The sequence below is a fragment of the Podarcis muralis genome, chromosome 5, assembly GCF_964188315.1.
Source record: "Podarcis muralis chromosome 5, rPodMur119.hap1.1, whole genome shotgun sequence".
Taxonomy (NCBI): Eukaryota; Metazoa; Chordata; class Lepidosauria; order Squamata; family Lacertidae; genus Podarcis; species Podarcis muralis.
The window spans coordinates 62,057,986-62,075,394 of NC_135659.1; the positions used below are offsets into that span (position 1 = coordinate 62,057,986).

The 17,409-nt window shown below is 46.1% G+C and overlaps 1 protein-coding gene across 5 annotated transcripts in view; it reads left to right on the forward strand.

The window, feature by feature from the left end:
* The window catches only part of SRGAP2 (SLIT-ROBO Rho GTPase activating protein 2), a 200,742-nt gene that overhangs the window by 122,865 nt on the left and 60,468 nt on the right, over window positions 1-17,409 (forward strand). For all 5 annotated transcript variants that reach the window (XM_077929020.1, XM_028734363.2, XM_028734362.2 and 2 more), the window contains 2 exons: window positions 7,301-7,516; window positions 8,050-8,178. In XM_077929020.1, coding sequence (XP_077785146.1) covers window positions 7,301-7,516; window positions 8,050-8,178 — 345 coding nt within the window. The remainder of the gene's footprint in view (window positions 1-7,300; window positions 7,517-8,049; window positions 8,179-17,409) is intronic.

Below are 17,409 nucleotides of genomic sequence, written 5' to 3' on the forward strand. Positions count from 1 at the left end.
TTTAACTGGATACTAGTGGAATACTTTAGTGGAGACAAGACAATGTTTTGGAGGACCCAATGTACCAGGAAATGTGTGTAGAATCGCTTCAAAACATTACTTTGTGCCTGAGATAACCAGTGTGGTTGCCTCCAGATGTTATTGCACTGTGTCCTTCATTGTCCCTGGCCTTTGGCCATGCTAGTTGGGGGAGCTGGGAACTGGTGTTCTACAATATCTGGAAGGCACCGTATTGACTTCCCCTATCATATGCTCTTGTCTGGAGAAACCACAATGTACTGATACACACACACACACACACACACACACACTCACCACACACACTTGAACTTCCTATACATTACTGCAATTCACTTCTAACATTCTTTCAAGTTCAGAGCAAACAATAATGTGAAGATTGGGAGAGCTGTGTTCCAGATAAAATAATTGCTCATTATGCTGATCTTGCATGCTTCTCTCCAGCATCTAAATATCGGGTTATGACAAATAGCAGAAACAAACCGTAATGCAACACATTTTAGGGGCATGCTGTTGTTTCCACTGTTTGCTTCACTTTTCAGTTTCTTTCTTCTTCGACCAAGGATATTTTGTTGTAACTGTTTTAGAAGCAGGGCATGGGCATTTGCTCTGACTATGACTTCCATTACTGAGCCTTAAAAAATATTTAAAATTGAGTATCTACTCCAGGGGTTGTCAACCTGGTCCTTACCACCCACTAGTGAGCGTTTCAGGATTCTAGGTGGGCTGTAGGGGGTTTTATGGCACAAGTTGAATCCTCCTGCCATCAAGCACTAGTGGGCGGTAAGGAAATTTTACCATCAAGGAAGATACATTAGTGAGTGGTAGATATAAAAAGGTTGAGTACCCCGATCTACTCCATAAAGTCAAGGCCCATAATTTTTGTTGACCCATGATCCCATTCTTAAAATTCTATAATTATGGCATAATTTGAGGGAATGCACATTTACTGACCTAACCATATCAATTTCAAATGGCAAAAAGAGATAGTGAAGAGTTGTTGCTAGTAGCAAACGGATGAGGTGCCAGTAAAGAAAGGTTTCTAAAATCTGACCAATACCAGATAGATATAAACCTGGCTTCCAAGCCAGTAGCATTTGATCTTTCCAGGCCAGAGACCTTCCCGTTGTCTCAGTCTTAATCACAGGACCCCACCTTCCATTCCTCTATCCCTTCTTACTGCTTCTCTGCATTATTCAACTCAGCCCACATCGCATCTATTAGTCCAGTCAATTTTGCGTACATAGGCATGTACTGACAGGCAGTCATTTTAGATTTCTGTGCTGGTCCCGGGGGTAAGGTACCTTGGGTGTAGCAGAGTCCACACGAAGAGGGGCAAGGTCCGAGGCAGAGAGCCGGGCGGTGAACAGGAACGCTGGAACAGGAGGCTGTGCAGGGAACAGGAACACCAGATGGTCGGGAACAGGAGGCCGAGCAGGGAACAGGAGTACCGGATAGTCAGGAACAGGAAGCCGAGCAGGGAACAGGAGTACCGGATAGTCAGGAACAGGAGGCCGAGCAGGGATCAGGAACGCAGGAAGGTCCGAAGCCAACAACGACGTTGCTCCCGCAACCTGGGGCCGGGCTGACTGGGCTTTTATCCTCTTCTAAGGCCAGGGGCGGTCCCGGCCCCCAGGAGCCCCGCCTCCTCTGGCCTTAAGGCGAGCACTCCTCCTGGGGGCAACCAGTTCCCTTCGCCTCTCTGCTCTAAGCCTCTGCAGATCAGGAGAGGCCGAAGGGTTACTGGGCCCTGGAGGAGGCTCACCTGTGGCCACTGAGTCGTCAAGCCTCTCTGGGGCCAGAAGGGCTTCACCTGGGGCCAGCTCCTGATGCACTGCCACAGGTGCAGGCTCTTCAGCATCTAGGCCTTGCCCCAGTTCAGCCGGCCCTGGAGGCGGGGACTCCTGTGCAGGCTGGGATTCCTCTGTTTCATCCTCCGAATCGGAATCCCAGGCCATCACACCATCCCCCCTCCCAGGCCCCCCCCTCAACCGAGGGTCCGGACCCGGCTTGCCGGGGTACGTCGCATGGAACTCTCGGAGGCAGGCAGGTGCGTGGACGTTGGCCGCTGGTTCCCAGGAACGGTCCTCCGGTCCGTACCCCTTCCAGTCAATGAGATACTGCAGCTTTCCCCTGCGGTATCGGGAGTCCAGGATGCGTTCCACCTCGTACTCAGGCTCTCCCCGAACCAACACTGGCTGCGGTTGGGGACGGTTCGGGTGGAACTCGTCGGGTGGGGCCACCGGACTCAAAAGGGACCTGTGGAAGACCGGGTGAACCTTCAGGGTTGCGGGTAACCGGAGACGAAATGCCACAGGAGAGACTTGGTCTACGATAGGGAACGGGCCGGTGAAGCGGGCGTCCAACTTCCGCGAAGGTCGAGAGGGGTGGAGGTGGCGAGTGGAGAGCCAAACCAGGTCACCGACGCGAAGTTCCGGCCCCACCTGGCGGTGGCGGTCGGCCTGGGCCTTGTACGCTTCCTTGGCCTGGTGCAGTTGCTCCACCAAAAGCTGTTGCTGGGACTGGAGCTCTTGAAGCCACTCCGTCACCGCCGGGACTGCGGATGTCGGCAGCACCTCTGGAAACAGCCGTGGATGATAACCATAAGATGTTGCAAGTCCATTGGTGCGGGCCCATTTTGTACGGTTTGGGACCCCCGGTAGCTAGGGCCATCAGCTACTGGGGTTGGCGGTTTCCCTGCGGCTGGCGTTTCTCAGGGCAGGACCGAGCGAAGTGTCCACTTCCGCCACAGTAAAGACAGAGATTTCCCTCCCGACGCCGCGCCTTCTCTGCGGGGGAAAGGCGTGGCCGCACTGCCCCGAGCTGCATAGGCTCCTCCGTTAAATCAGTTGTGACCGTGGGGCTGCCGGAAAAAGCTGGTGCCGTGAACTGGAAGTGTCGGCGACCCCGGGCCTGACGACGATCCTCCAACCGGTCGTCTATTTGTAGACTCCGTTGAATGAGAGTGTCCAGCGTGGTGGGGCGTTCCATTGTGGCCAACTGGTCCAGTACCTCGTCCGAAAGCCCTTCGAGATACTGGTCCCGCAGTGCCGAGTCATTCCAGGTCAAGTCCTGTGCCAACAGCCGAAACTCCGTGGTATATGTGGCCACCGTGGACTTGCCCTGTTTCAAATGCCGAATCGCCCGGTTGGCTTGACTCTCTTTCTGGGGGTTGCCGAACGCGGCCTCCAAACGATTGCAAAACCCCGTATAGTCTGCCAGCAAGGGGGAGTCTTGCCTGAGTAGCGGCAACGCCCACTTGGCCGCCTGGTCCTTTAACAAACTAATCAAAAAGTGCACCTTGGTGCGGTCGTCAGGAAAGTTCCGGGCTCGCCCCTGAATATACAGCTTGGCCTGGGCCAGGAACATGGGAAAGCTGGCCGGGGCTCCATCAAATTTCTCAGGCAAAGCCACTGGGTACTTGCCCGGAGCCGGGGCGTCGGCCCCAGGAGCCGGTAGGGCTTCCAAGCGTTGCTGAAGTGCCACAACCGCGTCACTGAGCTGCTGCACGGTGTGAGACAAGGCCTGGTTCTCCTGGGCCAAAGCCACCAGTGCAGCCGCCTGTTCAGCCATGGCCTCTGGCTCTTCCCGAACGCACCCCTACGAAGGGGGAGTGCGGGTGTGGCGGGAGCAAACTGTGCTGGTCCCGGGGGTAAGGTACCTTGGGTGTAGCAGAGTCCACACGAAGAGGGGCAAGGTCCGAGGCAGAGAGCCGGGCGGTGAACAGGAACGCTGGAACAGGAGGCTGTGCAGGGAACAGGAACACCAGATGGTCGGGAACAGGAGGCCGAGCAGGGAACAGGAGTACCGGATAGTCAGGAACAGGAAGCCGAGCAGGGAACAGGAGTACCGGATAGTCAGGAACAGGAGGCCGAGCAGGGATCAGGAACGCAGGAAGGTCCGAAGCCAACAACGACGTTGCTCCCGCAACCTGGGGCCGGGCTGACTGGGCTTTTATCCTCTTCTAAGGCCAGGGGCGGTCCCGGCCCCCAGGAGCCCCGCCTCCTCTGGCCTTAAGGCGAGCACTCCTCCTGGGGGCAACCAGTTCCCTTCGCCTCTCTGCTCTAAGCCTCTGCAGATCAGGAGAGGCCGAAGGGTTACTGGGCCCTGGAGGAGGCTCACCTGTGGCCACTGAGTCGTCAAGCCTCTCTGGGGCCAGAAGGGCTTCACCTGGGGCCAGCTCCTGATGCACTGCCACAGGTGCAGGCTCTTCAGCATCTAGGCCTTGCCCCAGTTCAGCCGGCCCTGGAGGCGGGGACTCCTGTGCAGGCTGGGATTCCTCTGTTTCATCCTCCGAATCGGAATCCCAGGCCATCACAATTTCTTAACCTACGCCATGCATAATTTTTCCAGTGCAATCCAATTTCTTTCATAATGATCAATAGCAAAGTGCAGGGGGCCTCAAATGGTGGAGGCGGTACTAGTACAGCCCATCTTAGCTGGTTGTGGCTCACTTGTGGAACATGACTCAGCCATTTGAAAACCAGTGTTCATTCATCCTGTTATTGAGGTGCTGTCATTTTGTTGTTAGCAGTTGCTGCTCCCACCCACTCACCCAGTGAAATGGGTACTAGAAATCTAGATGCCTAACTGTGAAAGAACAATACGCCATGGCTACATAAAAAGCTTTGTCAGCTATTACAGTTTGGGAAATAAGAACATGATCTCAAAAGGGAGATGAATCATTTGGGTGGCAGGCGGGAGGAGGGGCAGGGACTTCATGTATCCCTGGGTAAAATAATGGCTTTAACCCATTGGAATTTTGAACACTTGTGAGAGTACTTTCCAGTTCTTTCAGGCAGAGAGAGAGAGAAAGAGAGAGAGAATTTGTTTTAAATGTAAAGCTTGTGCTGACTAATAGTCTGTTAAAGTGATGGAAATATTTTTATTTTTTAAAAAAAGAAATTCACTCCAGTGATGCTTACAATTAGAAAATCTTTTCCACTTCAGGAGCATCTCTGTCTGACAGAGCAATCTACCTGGCAACTGAAATTGTACATACAGTTACAGTGTTTTTTGGGGTTGCACGTTAAACCTCTTAGTCATTCTATTGATCTGATTATTCATTAATCCCTTAAGATGTCATAGAATTCCTTCATCCCATGATTAGTGATAGTAGCTATAGTAGAAGACACAGCATCTTCCTCAGAATCAATTGCCACCACAACGCATGTGCTCAAGGCCCAATGTACAGGAAAAGCATGACGCACCATCTGTTTCCTGCATTTGGGAGCTGGATTTACAACATAAAACTCAAGTTTCCTCCTTTATCTCTAGTTTAGCAACAAATGTGTGTTTTTAAACAAAGCATGGAGTTATCAGAAATGTGATGCTTCTGCTGCCTCTGCAGCCTGAGAATTTGGCAATTGCTAGTCTGAGAGAAGGGGCTGTGATTCTAATCTGCCTACACTCAGCTTTACAGCAATATGGCCTAAGTCTCAAGAGGCCCACATCAGTTTCCTCTTCCAAGGGTGACCCCAGGTGGTGTTGAGAGTGGTGAAGAAAAGGGTGGCCTGTAACATCCTCTGTTTGTGTGGTGTTTACAGCAGCCGTGTTTCTGTCCTGGGTCTTCATGTAGTTGATATGATCCTTGACCATGATAATTAGAAGCCAACTATTATTTCAGTTCCAGACATGGAGATAACCAGTTTCTGGGCTGGGTCTCTTTCCCTCAATGGAAGGAGGCAGGAGAGACTTATTCTCTGCCCTGTTTAAAGCTATTATTCCAGCTGCCTCCTTTCATCTTTTCATATATGATAGCTCCACGTTGGCATGTAAATTATTCAGCACATCACTTTAACACTGACCGGGCTTGCATTTTTAACTGCGGCTTCTTTCTGTAACCAAGAAGCATTGCTTAATTGCTACAGGAGGAGAGACACATAGAGAAGGAGAGGGAGTGGGAGCGTATTCGATTTAACAAAAAATATAGCCAGGTTCAAACTGAGGTGAAACAAAAGTCAATAGCTTTGTGCCAAAAAACTGAAAGGACTTGAGGCGGGAGTTTGGCTTGTGTCAGGATTTCAAAGCTGGAACAGATATCTGCTCACTGCTGAGCGTGTTTACAATCCAGTTAGTATTGAATATCTAAGACACTTTGGGGATGGGGGAGCATGACAACATTTGGAGACCTCATAAACTTTTAAAATAACAATCTGTTTTCCAACTTCATTATGGCAAGCCACCATGAACACAATATGTGGAAAGGCAAGGGGGAAAAAGACTTTCAATAACTAAACCATAATGCATTTGCCACTGGCCTATGTCTTCCTCCTTCCCTTGCCCCAGTAAAAAGCAGAAGTTATATGTTCATAATGTTTTAGAAAAGTGGATGAGGAGAAAGCTGGGTTAAGGAGATGCTGAGGTGGAGACGGGAGTGTCTGTGTTTAATAGAGGTCTAAGGTTGAAGCCCTGGTCAAAGATTCTCCAACTTTATCATACTTAGCCTCCCCGAAGTGGGAAGTAGCATGTTCATATGCATGTGAAGCACACTGCTAAAGCTCACTTATATTTAGCATGTGGCCACCTGGAAGCATTGCAAGCAAGGAAAGGAACAAGTCACTTTTGGTCCACTTTTGGTGTTTCCCCTGGCAGTTGTTCATACTTCCTTAATAAAAAACAACGTATATCCTGGAGAAATATAGAACCATTGAATCACATTTAAAGACTGTTATTTTCCTAATTCCAAATAGATGCTTTTATATTCTTAATTGCACTGTTCATTGCATTGTGATATTCCAACCGGAAATAGAAATATGCTAACACACATCTCTTGTTCTTCCTTGCTATTTTCTCTGTCCTTTTATAATGTGCTGTACAGTGGTATCTCTGGTTACAAACGTAATTTGTTCTGGAGGTCCGTTCTTAACCTGAAACCGTTCTTAAGCTGAGGTACCACTTTAGCTAATGGGGCGTCCCGCTGCCGCCGCATGATTTCTGTTCTCATCCTGAGGTAAAGTTCTTAACCCGAGGTACCACTTCCGGGTTAGTGGAGTCTGTAACCTGAAGTGTTTGTAACCCAAGGTACCACTGTATCGTTTTACATAAGCTAAACACATTTAGAATGTTCTGAAACCTTTCCGAATACTAACGCTTGGAGGTCCGTGCAGTTCCACAAATCATATAAAACAGTATATTTGTGGATTAGCACAGCAGAATTGAAATATTTAAAAGTGTAAAGTAGAATTCTTGGTATGTTGACTGGGGTGAGTGAAAATCATGCCATTCGCTTCAGGGCAGGTATAATGCCTGTGCTCAACTGCTGGACAATTGTTTCTTGCAGGTGATGAAGACCTACCACATGTACAATGCCGACAGCATCAGTGCTCAGAGCAAGCTGAAAGAGGCAGAGAAGCAGGAAGAGAAGCAGATTGGCAAGTCTGTGAAGCAAGAGGATAAGCAAACCCCACGCTCCCCTGATTCAGCCTCCAGTGTCAAGTTTGAGGAAAAACATGTCCGGCGAAGCTCAGTCAAGAAGATTGAGAAAATGAAAGAAAAGGTGAGCAGCATGATGGGATTAAACTGCTGGGTGGCTGCAAAATGCAGTATCTATAGGGGTATTAAGGAGACAGAGCCAAATAATGGAGAAATCAATAAATTAATAAGTGGATGGCTTTCGTTTGCTTTGTCAGGGAAATGTTGACATCATTCCAGGGAATCTGGAAGCTTCAGGCCTTCAGTGTCTCGCATAGTTCCTTGGTGCCAAAGCCAAGTAACACTCCATAGTGTGTTCAACACAGAGAACTGCAAGTAGAGTTGTGGGACTAGACCAAATCCTATGCAGTGATGTTCCCATGGGGTGCCAATTGGCCTTTGTGTCCCTGCATCACCAAAGAAGTATGCGGTTTACATACTACTTACAGGATGCTTTTATTTTGTCTAAAAGTATTGAAGATTTCACAGAGCTCAGGTCCAGCAGTGAGGAATGTTGAGAGTCGAAGAATGCTATGTGTTCTTTGCATGAGACCCGCACTTCTTTTTCTTCTCTTCGTTGTTTTTCTTTCTAATAAACTCCTTTTGGTTTATTTTCAGCGCCAGGCAAAATACACAGAAAATAAACTGAAGGCGATTAAGGCAAGAAATGAGTATCTGCTGGCTCTGGAGGCCACCAATGCGTCTGTGTTCAAGTATTACATCCATGACCTGTCTGATCTCATTGATGTAAGTACACTGTTGTGTGGGCCCATGCACTGAAGTTTGCTGCTGTAAACCCCATTATTATCTGTGTACAGAGTGGTGTCTCAGGCAATTGCATGAGATCAGCAGTGCTAGGGCAGTTGTTTGTGAACATGGAACTCATTATGTGGGGGTTCAAAACCTTTGGCTGGCCTTGCTAGTCAGGCCAAAATTTGTGATTTCCAGGTTGTTGCGCTTCCTTCAACACAATCTTATACATGCCTACTCTGAAGTAAATTTCACTGTTTTCAATGGAGTTTACTCCCAGATAATTGTGCACAGAAATTTCAGTCTTTGAAGCAAGCCTATGCACACTTATCATGGAACTCAGTGGGTCTGACTTCGGAGCAGACAGGCATTGGGTTAGGATTTTTCATTCCTGATCTCGTGTTGCATCTCTGTGTGAGGTCAGAGACAATTCCTTTCTCCTCTCCCCCAGCTGTGGTTTGTTTCGGTGCTGAGTCTCCCAGAGTGCCTCTACAACTGGGTGCCCACACTGCCATCTCTAGCCTTTCCCTCTCGGACAAGGACAAAGTATAGACTTGTTTTGGCATGGGATGGTATGAAAGGGGAGTACTAGAACATTCAGTGTGGCTCTGTTGGACTGTCCAAATGTTAGGGCAACTCAGTTCCTTCCTTGTCCCCAACTGCAAGCTGGATAGAGAAGTGGGGCTCCTATTGCCCTTGCCCCATAGGGCAGTGGAACAATAGCCATAGCAACCAGGGTAAGCAGGATTGTGGACCACTGTGACTAAGCTAAAGAGCTGGTGGGACAAATTGCAGCGTTTTACATTCTTAAGAGATTAAATAGCTAATTCTGAAAAGTGATCCAAGTCTATTAGAGTGTGGTTAAATAAAACATTATCTGCTGTGTGGATTCTCTACTTCCATCTGAGAGGACTGATGCAGTGACTATATTGAGCTGATTACTGCTGAACACTGCTTTCTCTGCTTTTTGGTGGCAGCTGTAATAGCGTCCTGTAATCAAAGTTAAAAATAGCCATTGGGGAGCCCTAAGGGTAATTTGGGGGTTGGGGTTGGGGGGAAGGGGCCTCCAAACAAGCAAATTAATTTATCGTCTTTGCCTGCTTTCCACTGTTCCTTGTTCAGCCAGTCATAAAATCAAACAGGTCATGCTCACTTCAGCTCACTTCAAGTATTTATTGGAGGACTTTACTGTTCTTTCTGCTGTGAAGTGCAAGCCTTAGCAATACTAGGAAACCCTGTTTTGTCTTGGTGGAGAATAGTTGTGCTGTTATAGAATCATACCTTCTATTTGCTTTTATGTGGTACCACCCTCATCAGAATATAATTTTAGCATGTAAGTTAGAGATTTGCTTCAGTGCTTCTCCTGCGTAAAACTCCCTGTCAATAGAAAACTAGCATCTTAGAGAAAAAATGTTTTAGATTAGCCTTTTCCTAGATTTTAAGAACACATTAGATTGAGAATTATTTTTAAAAATCTGATTCTCCCATGTGCATTTTGAAGTGGTAGAGGTCCATGAGGGCTCTAACATTGCTTTTTCTGAACATGTACGGTTTTGTTTTGTTTTGTTTTTTTATGAGAAGGATAATATTCTAGGGGCTGTGCCTGGTACTAGAATCGCTGATGCTGAGCTTCTTTCTTTAATGTTTTATATGGTACCAGCAATATGCAGGTGTGACATTATCTATAACTCTAGGACAGCCTTAGAGCCTATATTAAGCAGGTGAGTCAAGAATGAGGGAGCAGTCAGTTTGGCTGGTAGAATGGGAGAGGAGAGTTGGGTACCACAGTCTAGGAATGTTGGCTAAAGCCACGGAATCTGACTCTTCAGCATCAGGTGAGACTTGGGTTGCTTGGTTGGGTTGGGCTAATAAGCAACTGGATATTGAGGAAGGAGGAGGGGGAGATGGCTTGATAAGTAAACAGGAAATCATTCCAGGCGTGACAGAAAGCACAGAGATGGAAGACAAAGGCAACCAACAGCAGATAAATTTGTTGCAAAAGGAGTGAGGAGTTTAAAGGGGGATATGGGACCAGATTATGATCACAGTTAAAGGGAGATGTGGGACAAGCTATAGTCAGAGTTAAAAACAACTAGATTATTAACATCGGGGAACTAATGGAAGAACGAAAGGAGAAGGCTGATGCGATCATAGTAAAATGCCATGAAATATGGGATCGCTACCCCTGCCAATGTCTATTCACAATTTTCACTTTCTGTGCCATTAGAAAGCTTCCCTGAGGCATGCATTGGGAGGAATCTTGTTAGAGCTCGTTTGGATTTCCTTAATAAATCCTTAACTCTTCTTTAAACACAGAGCGGTAATCTGAAGGAGTTGAGATAAGCGCCATCATTTATCCAGATTACAGGGTGACGCTTCTCCCCAGGAGCCCTAAGGCTGCTCTACTGGCACAGCTGTCTGGTTATACACCGGTGCCAGGCAAAAGCATTAGTTTCAGCAATGCATCACTGTTTGCTATTTCTGAGTGCTGAGAGTGCCAGCTCACGCGAGAGGCTTTCATCCATCTAATTTGTCACAACCTTTTAACTATATAAAGAGTTTGCTGTGCTTGATAGTACTTTTATTCTGCAATCCTAAATAACACCTTCTAGTGAGTCTCACTGAATTGAGAGACTTATTTCTGAGAAAATTAGGATTGCGCCACACATTTTGGAAGGGGTTGTAACAACTACGGCGCTGTTGTGCTGTGGAGTGTCAGGGCTGGAAAGTAGGTGTCTGGTAGCTAGAGGTTTACATAGGCTGAGGTCAAGTCAGAAGGCCATACATCTTTATTGGTTACAGCTCACAAAGTGTGGCAGGGCATAGGGGAAGGAAAACACGACTGTTGGCTGATGCAGCCATCCTAGTTCACTTGCTAGGTTAATGCTGATGGGAATGGCAGGTATATAGGAATGACCACAGTCCAGACCAATACCATGGACCAGTCTGATGACCTGGATGTGAGGCAACCATGCCAGCTCCAGAGGTGGGCCTTAGGGGGACTGTCCTTTTGGGAGTGGGCTTCCCACCCCTGCTGACTCCTGATATGAATCTGGCCCATTGCCTTATCAGCCAAGAACAGAATTGTGACAGTAAAATTAGACCATGCAATCGGTCAACAAACTGACAGCATTGCTGTGCCAATGGCAAAAACCTTGCGTTGCAGAGCCCTGTCGAAGGGAAAAGGTGGGATATAAATAAATATATAATAACAATATTGCACTATGTTTAAAATTGCTTCGTAGACCTGTCAGCTTGGTGGCTCACCTCTGATCTTGGCAAGGGAACAAACCCTAGAACTTCGGAAGAGTGGGTGGATAAGTCAGCAATGGGGTATTGCCCAAGACACATGGGGGTCTATAATTTGTGCCCTAGAAGCAAACGGAAGGAAGAAAATTCCCCTACAGATCTGCTTGCCCCCTCCCACAGCAGTCGGAAAGCCCAACTTACTGGTTCCTGGGGTAGAGGAGCATGGCAGCCTCTGTGTGAACATGCCATAGCTGCACCCAAGAAGGAATTGCCCTCTTTGCTCCCTCCCATCGCCATATGATGGCACAAAGCTGGTAAGCAGGGGCCCAGGGCTTGACATTTTTTGATAGGTGAGGTAACAGAAGAATACAGTTGGATCATCCCTGTGAGTGCTGTTATGTTAAAATTTGCTCTAAGACAGGAGACAGTTGTGTGACTTAGCTGAGGTGACTCAGGCCAGGAAAAAAGAAACAGAGGGACATAGTCAGATCATTGGTCCATCTAACTCATTGCAATGATTGGCAGTAGCTCTCCAGGGTTTCAAATGAGTCTCTCCAAGTCGTCCTACCCGGCAATACCTTGGGCCTTGGACTCTCTGCATGTGCACTACCACCGTGCTACTGCCCTTGCATTCACACCACATGTTAAATCTGTTGAGACAGTAAGCATAAAAATCAGGTTTAATGTTTGGGGAAACCATATTCTAACAATAAGTGTTCAAGCAGTATTTGAAAAATGTAAAAGCAAACCAAAAGTTGGCTCCCTTGGCCTAACTGTTCCATGCTGTTCTTCTTTGTGCAGAAGCCATCCACTCAGAATTAAGAAGGCATAAACTGCAAAAGCCCACCCATACCAATGAAAGACGCACTTGGACTGCTTAGAACTGCAGGCTGAATTCATTGTTAATCGGAACAACTGGAGGTTTTAATGCAGTCATTCAGTTGTAACAATTCCCTGATGGTTTTGAATTTGCTGAAACCCTTTGAACTGATGCTAATCCCTTATGCTAAATAAATATTGCACTAATGGGAAAATGGGTTTGCCTAGCTGAGGATGCTTGTGGAGGGGCAGGGGTTGGCTCAGCCATAGAGCTCAGCTGGCTAATAAGATTGGCATTAAGCTGGTGAAGATTCCAGTGGGGAACTGCTGGGGTGGACACTGAGATGTTGGCCTCTATGTCTAGACAACCCTAAAATATAAAAACACCAATCATATTTCTAAACCTCTGCTATGGTGGCTTTTAAACTTGACCGGTGATCTCTGGTGCAGTTTTAGATGGCTCTTGAGACTGAAGCAAGGAAGTAGTTTGAGATAAGAATTTATGTTATTTGACTGTTATTACGTATGTATTGCCTAAACACCAGCTCCTGGGTTTGGGTGGGGTATTTCGCAGAAAGGAGGCAAGGGGAAGGAAGGAAAGAAGGAAAATGAGAGGCAAAACAATAAAATGCTCACTGTTTTTTGGTAGATGACAGCACTGAAAGAACAAATATAAAATGATGGCCATAATGTACATAATTGTTATTTAAAATATTTAGTAAATTTGTTACGTGTCCTTCACAAACTGGTTCCAGGGCAGCTTACAACAATTTAAAATTAATAATAAAAAAAAACAGTTAAAAAGGTAACATGAATAGATGGGCCTTGAAAACACTCATCTCAGGTATCAAAGGCAAAGGGGAAAAGAGATGCATCCTTAGCTCACAAATGTCCTCACAAAGTGGCTTCCATAAAAATGAAATACAATCACAAATGAATGGCAATGTTATGTTTATAAATGTGGGCAGTAATTACAGTAGAACAACCCATGACAATAAAATTCATTAAACATGGAATAAACCTTGTAACCTCAACTGATCATAATATAAACGGTCATCAGACACACTTGTGTTCTGCAAAATATTGGATAGATAAGATATAGATATATAAAATGAAGCTTTCTAACCTCCTTGTTGGAAAAACAGGCATATGAAAGGATTTACAACATAATCAAGTTCTTAAAAGAAGGCACACTTGATTAAAAAATACAGTCTATGGATCTTTATAGTACATGAAAAACAGGAAGGAATTAGCAAGATAAAGAAATTAAGAGTAATGCAAGCACACTACAATCCACTTTTTAATTACAGAGAAAACAAGAACTTAATTAGAACAGTTAAAAATATTTCAATCTTTGTTTATAATTATCTGAATTATGGCTCTTTTATTTATTTATATGTGCTATCAATGCCCTTTGAGGAAAGTTGTCATCAGCCAAATGCACTGGGCATTTTATTGCTTTATAATGACTATTACTATTTAGTACCATTTACAGCAGGTGTGGCTACCTTCAGTCTGGATCCAGCCCACTGAGACCCCAGATTTGTATCCCGATCTGATTGGGTGCTTAAAATTCCTGTTTTGAAGCAGAGGTTGCCCTCCAAGCTTCACTGGTGGCCCACCAAAGCCCAGACCCCACCTACCCAATATGGTGTGAATAGGTTGAGGAAATGCAGAGTACCAGCCAGTGTTCCTCTAGATCAGGGGTGCACAACCTGTGGCCCTCCAGATGTTTCTGGACTACAACTCCCATTAGCCCCAAACAGCATAGCCAGGGATGATGGGAGGTGATCATGGCTACAGATGCAGATTGCTCTCTGTTGGATGTTTGTACGTAATAACCTTTTGGGTGACGATGCACAGTTAGAAGTTCAGCAATGCAATTAAACTTCCCACAGCAGACAAAGTGTAGCAGAGGTTGTTTTACTTAGTAAACACAAAACGCACTATACACACAAACTATACACAGTTGCTTCAGGAACGCTTCTCTCTCTGAGCCCAGAGAGGGTTTTCAACTTTCAGAGTCCTTGCTTAAAGTTCTCAGCAAGTTCAAAAAGTTCGAAGTTGCCAAAGTCCTGCAACCTCAGCCTTCTGTTTCTGCTTTGCAAGTCTTTCCAGTTCTGTCTCCAACAATTCTTCTACACAATTCACCACCAAAATTCTTCACGCCCTCAGAATGCTGTAAATTGGAGCTTCTGGTCCAACACAGCCATCATTCTGCACAGCAACAGAAATAAGACAGTCATGAGTACTCTGCAACTGCATCTTGAAGAAAAACCGTTTTTGTACCAACTTATGGAGAATTAACTCATTCTTAAACCCTCCCTTGCTCCATTATCAACCTGATGAGCAAGGAGATAGAATGATATTCATCCAGTCTGTGGCACTGCAGTGGATGGAGAGGCTGGTCTCTTTAGCCCAGGAAGCAACTGCAGTGGAGGGGTGTGCATGACTCCCCTGCATAGTTTATTGGCTGACTGCCACAGAAGACAAATGCAGCCATTAAGATTTAATTTGCATAATTGTTCAGGCATCCTCCTGTCTGGTGGTGGTAAGGAAAGAATAGAAGCTTACCTGCAGAAAACAAGCAAACCTGAAGAGTATTCCTCCCATCAGTGATGCTTAAGAACTACTGGTAAAAAATAAAATACACAAATCGAGATCTTCCTAGTACTGGTTTATTTTAGCCATTCACAGTATCTAGCACTGCTGCGTTTATACTCATTATGGCCCCTCTCTTCAGCATTTTTTCCCTAGTGACCAGCTATGGAGTATTCTGAATTGAATTTTGAAGTGCAGAGTATTTTCTTGGCCTTTGGCCTTCCAGGTTAGCACTTTTAAGTCTCCTAGCTAGTAATGGGTTAATCAGCTGTCACGCTGAGAAGTGAATTTGGATGAGCTATCATTAAATTCTTATAAAACATTGATTTCCTTGGAGAACGTTTCCATCAAACATTTATATAACCTAGAAAAGTCCAGTGAGACAGACACACTTATAAATATGTTATTTTGCACATTTGTAAATGTTATGGATGGGGAAGGAGTGCTGAAAAATGTTTACTGCCAACAGTTGCTATAAAGATGGAAAACATTGCTGTTGTCTTAATATAATCCTCCAGATTTCGTATGGAAGTGGCTTATAAAATATTAATAACTGTTTTCCTCTTTCATTCTGTGGATGGAGACATGCACCCAGGTACACACACACAGAGAGAGAGAGAGAGAGAGAGAGAGAGAGAGAGAGAGGGAGAGAGACTGACTATCTGGTCTTCCTTATAAAGATAAATCCAAATACTGTGGATGTATTTTGCCAACTGCATCCAAGGGGGATCCATCCATTCATAGTAGATTGACCCATGTGCTTCTCTTAGGTTTTGACCTCTTAAGAGGGTTCTAATTCTCACTCGAAGCTGGTTTCCCTCCAGTTGCGCTGTGTAAAACATGGACTTTTAGTGCGACAGCAAAGCTGCAACTGCTTGAACGGCTTTTTTACCCAATGAACCACCCTCTGCATGTGCAAATTCTCAATCAAGCTGCTTTTGTTTTTGTGCTTGGTCTTTGTGCATCTTGATTGAATTGAACGTCCTTCCATTGTGCGCTTCCAGTAAAGCCAGCAACTGATGCTGCTGCTGTTTTATAAGAGCTCGACACCTGCCACACTCCACAGCCTCTTGGCACTGTACCCAGGCATCTTGTGGCAGGCCATGGCAAGACTTGTTTCAAAAGCGTTGGAAGGTGGCTCGGGTTGCAGCTCTTGCCTTCCCTTTCCCCTTTTCCGTCCTCCCCTTCTTTTTCTCCCATTTATTTTCATGCCTTGCCTCTCCCATGCCCCAAATAATTATGCAGGAGGAGGAGAGTCTATTGATTTCAGTTCCAGAGAAGGAGGGCATCTATCAAGCAGATGGGCTCTTCCTCCTTTTGGATGGCTTTCTAGCATATTTAATTTTTGCTCACGCTCTCTCTTTTTTTATTTTGGTCTACTGATTTCTTTTAAGAGGGTGGTAGAATCAAATCTGCTTCTGACGAAGAAATGGCAGGAGCTTTTTCCCCATAAGTAATATGATTTGGTTTGGATAGCAGATTGGCTTTCATGAACAATATGCTAAAGTTGTCAGAAGTGCAGCAAGAGCTTGACTAAAGGGATTCCTTTTTCAAGTTTTTCTTCACTTTCTTTCCTTCGATCTGCAAAATCTGAGTGAAATTTTTAGTATTTGTTTCATATATTTCATTCCTACCCTTCACACAATAAAGTACAGGAGTAAGATAAGCTGACAATAAAAGTAGTTGAATGTTGTTGTTGGCATCTGTCCGTCTCAAGGGACAGATGTGCCTCCAGGGGCGAAGTCAAACTGCTGTGTTAGCAGCAGCGAAGTGATCTCCCCAGGCCTCAAGCCCGGGCAGTGGATATGGAGGCCTAGGGCTGCCCAGACCCCCAGCCTCCCTCATGTGGTCCAAAGGAAAGCAGAGGTTTGGCACCAGCTTGGCTGCAGGAGTTTCTGGAAGGAGTCATACAAGGTGCCATCCAACTATCTTAAGCACTCCACATCTGATTTGTGTAGGGTTTGCTCCTTAGCCTTTTCTTCTGCCAAAGATGTCTCTCAAGGCAGTGGAGGACCAGAGTTTTCCTTCTCCTAGATGGGCTACCTTCCCGGGTTGATGAACCCATCTGCCCCTCACTTCCTTCTACAGCACATGTAGAAACCACCTTTTTGACTGCTATTGGTCTCATCCACTCAATCCGCTGGAGTCTGTCTTCACATGCAGGGGAAGTCCTCAACACACCAAGGGTTTGAGACCCATTGGCTATCCGCACCTGGTTTAGCAAGCCAGCCAAAGCTATTCCCTGGGTGTGGGTGCTGTCACATGCTGACAGCTTTTAGGAGCCACAGGTGTGAGCTAAGTACAGGGTAGGGAAAGGTGGTCAAACTACCCCAGAAAGAGCACCAGAGGTACTACCCCTCCCCTAACATCCCATACACCCCAAAGCAGTGGGTAGAACCATAGGAGCAAACTCCTAGGGGCTGAGGGGCTTTCACCCCCCCCCAATAAAATATTTGAGGGGGCCACCTCCCCCCAAGTTGATGGACATTGCCATTAAAATGGTTTGTATGCTCTGTGTCATGTGATTGATTATGCAGGGTGGGGCTCTCCCACCCCCAC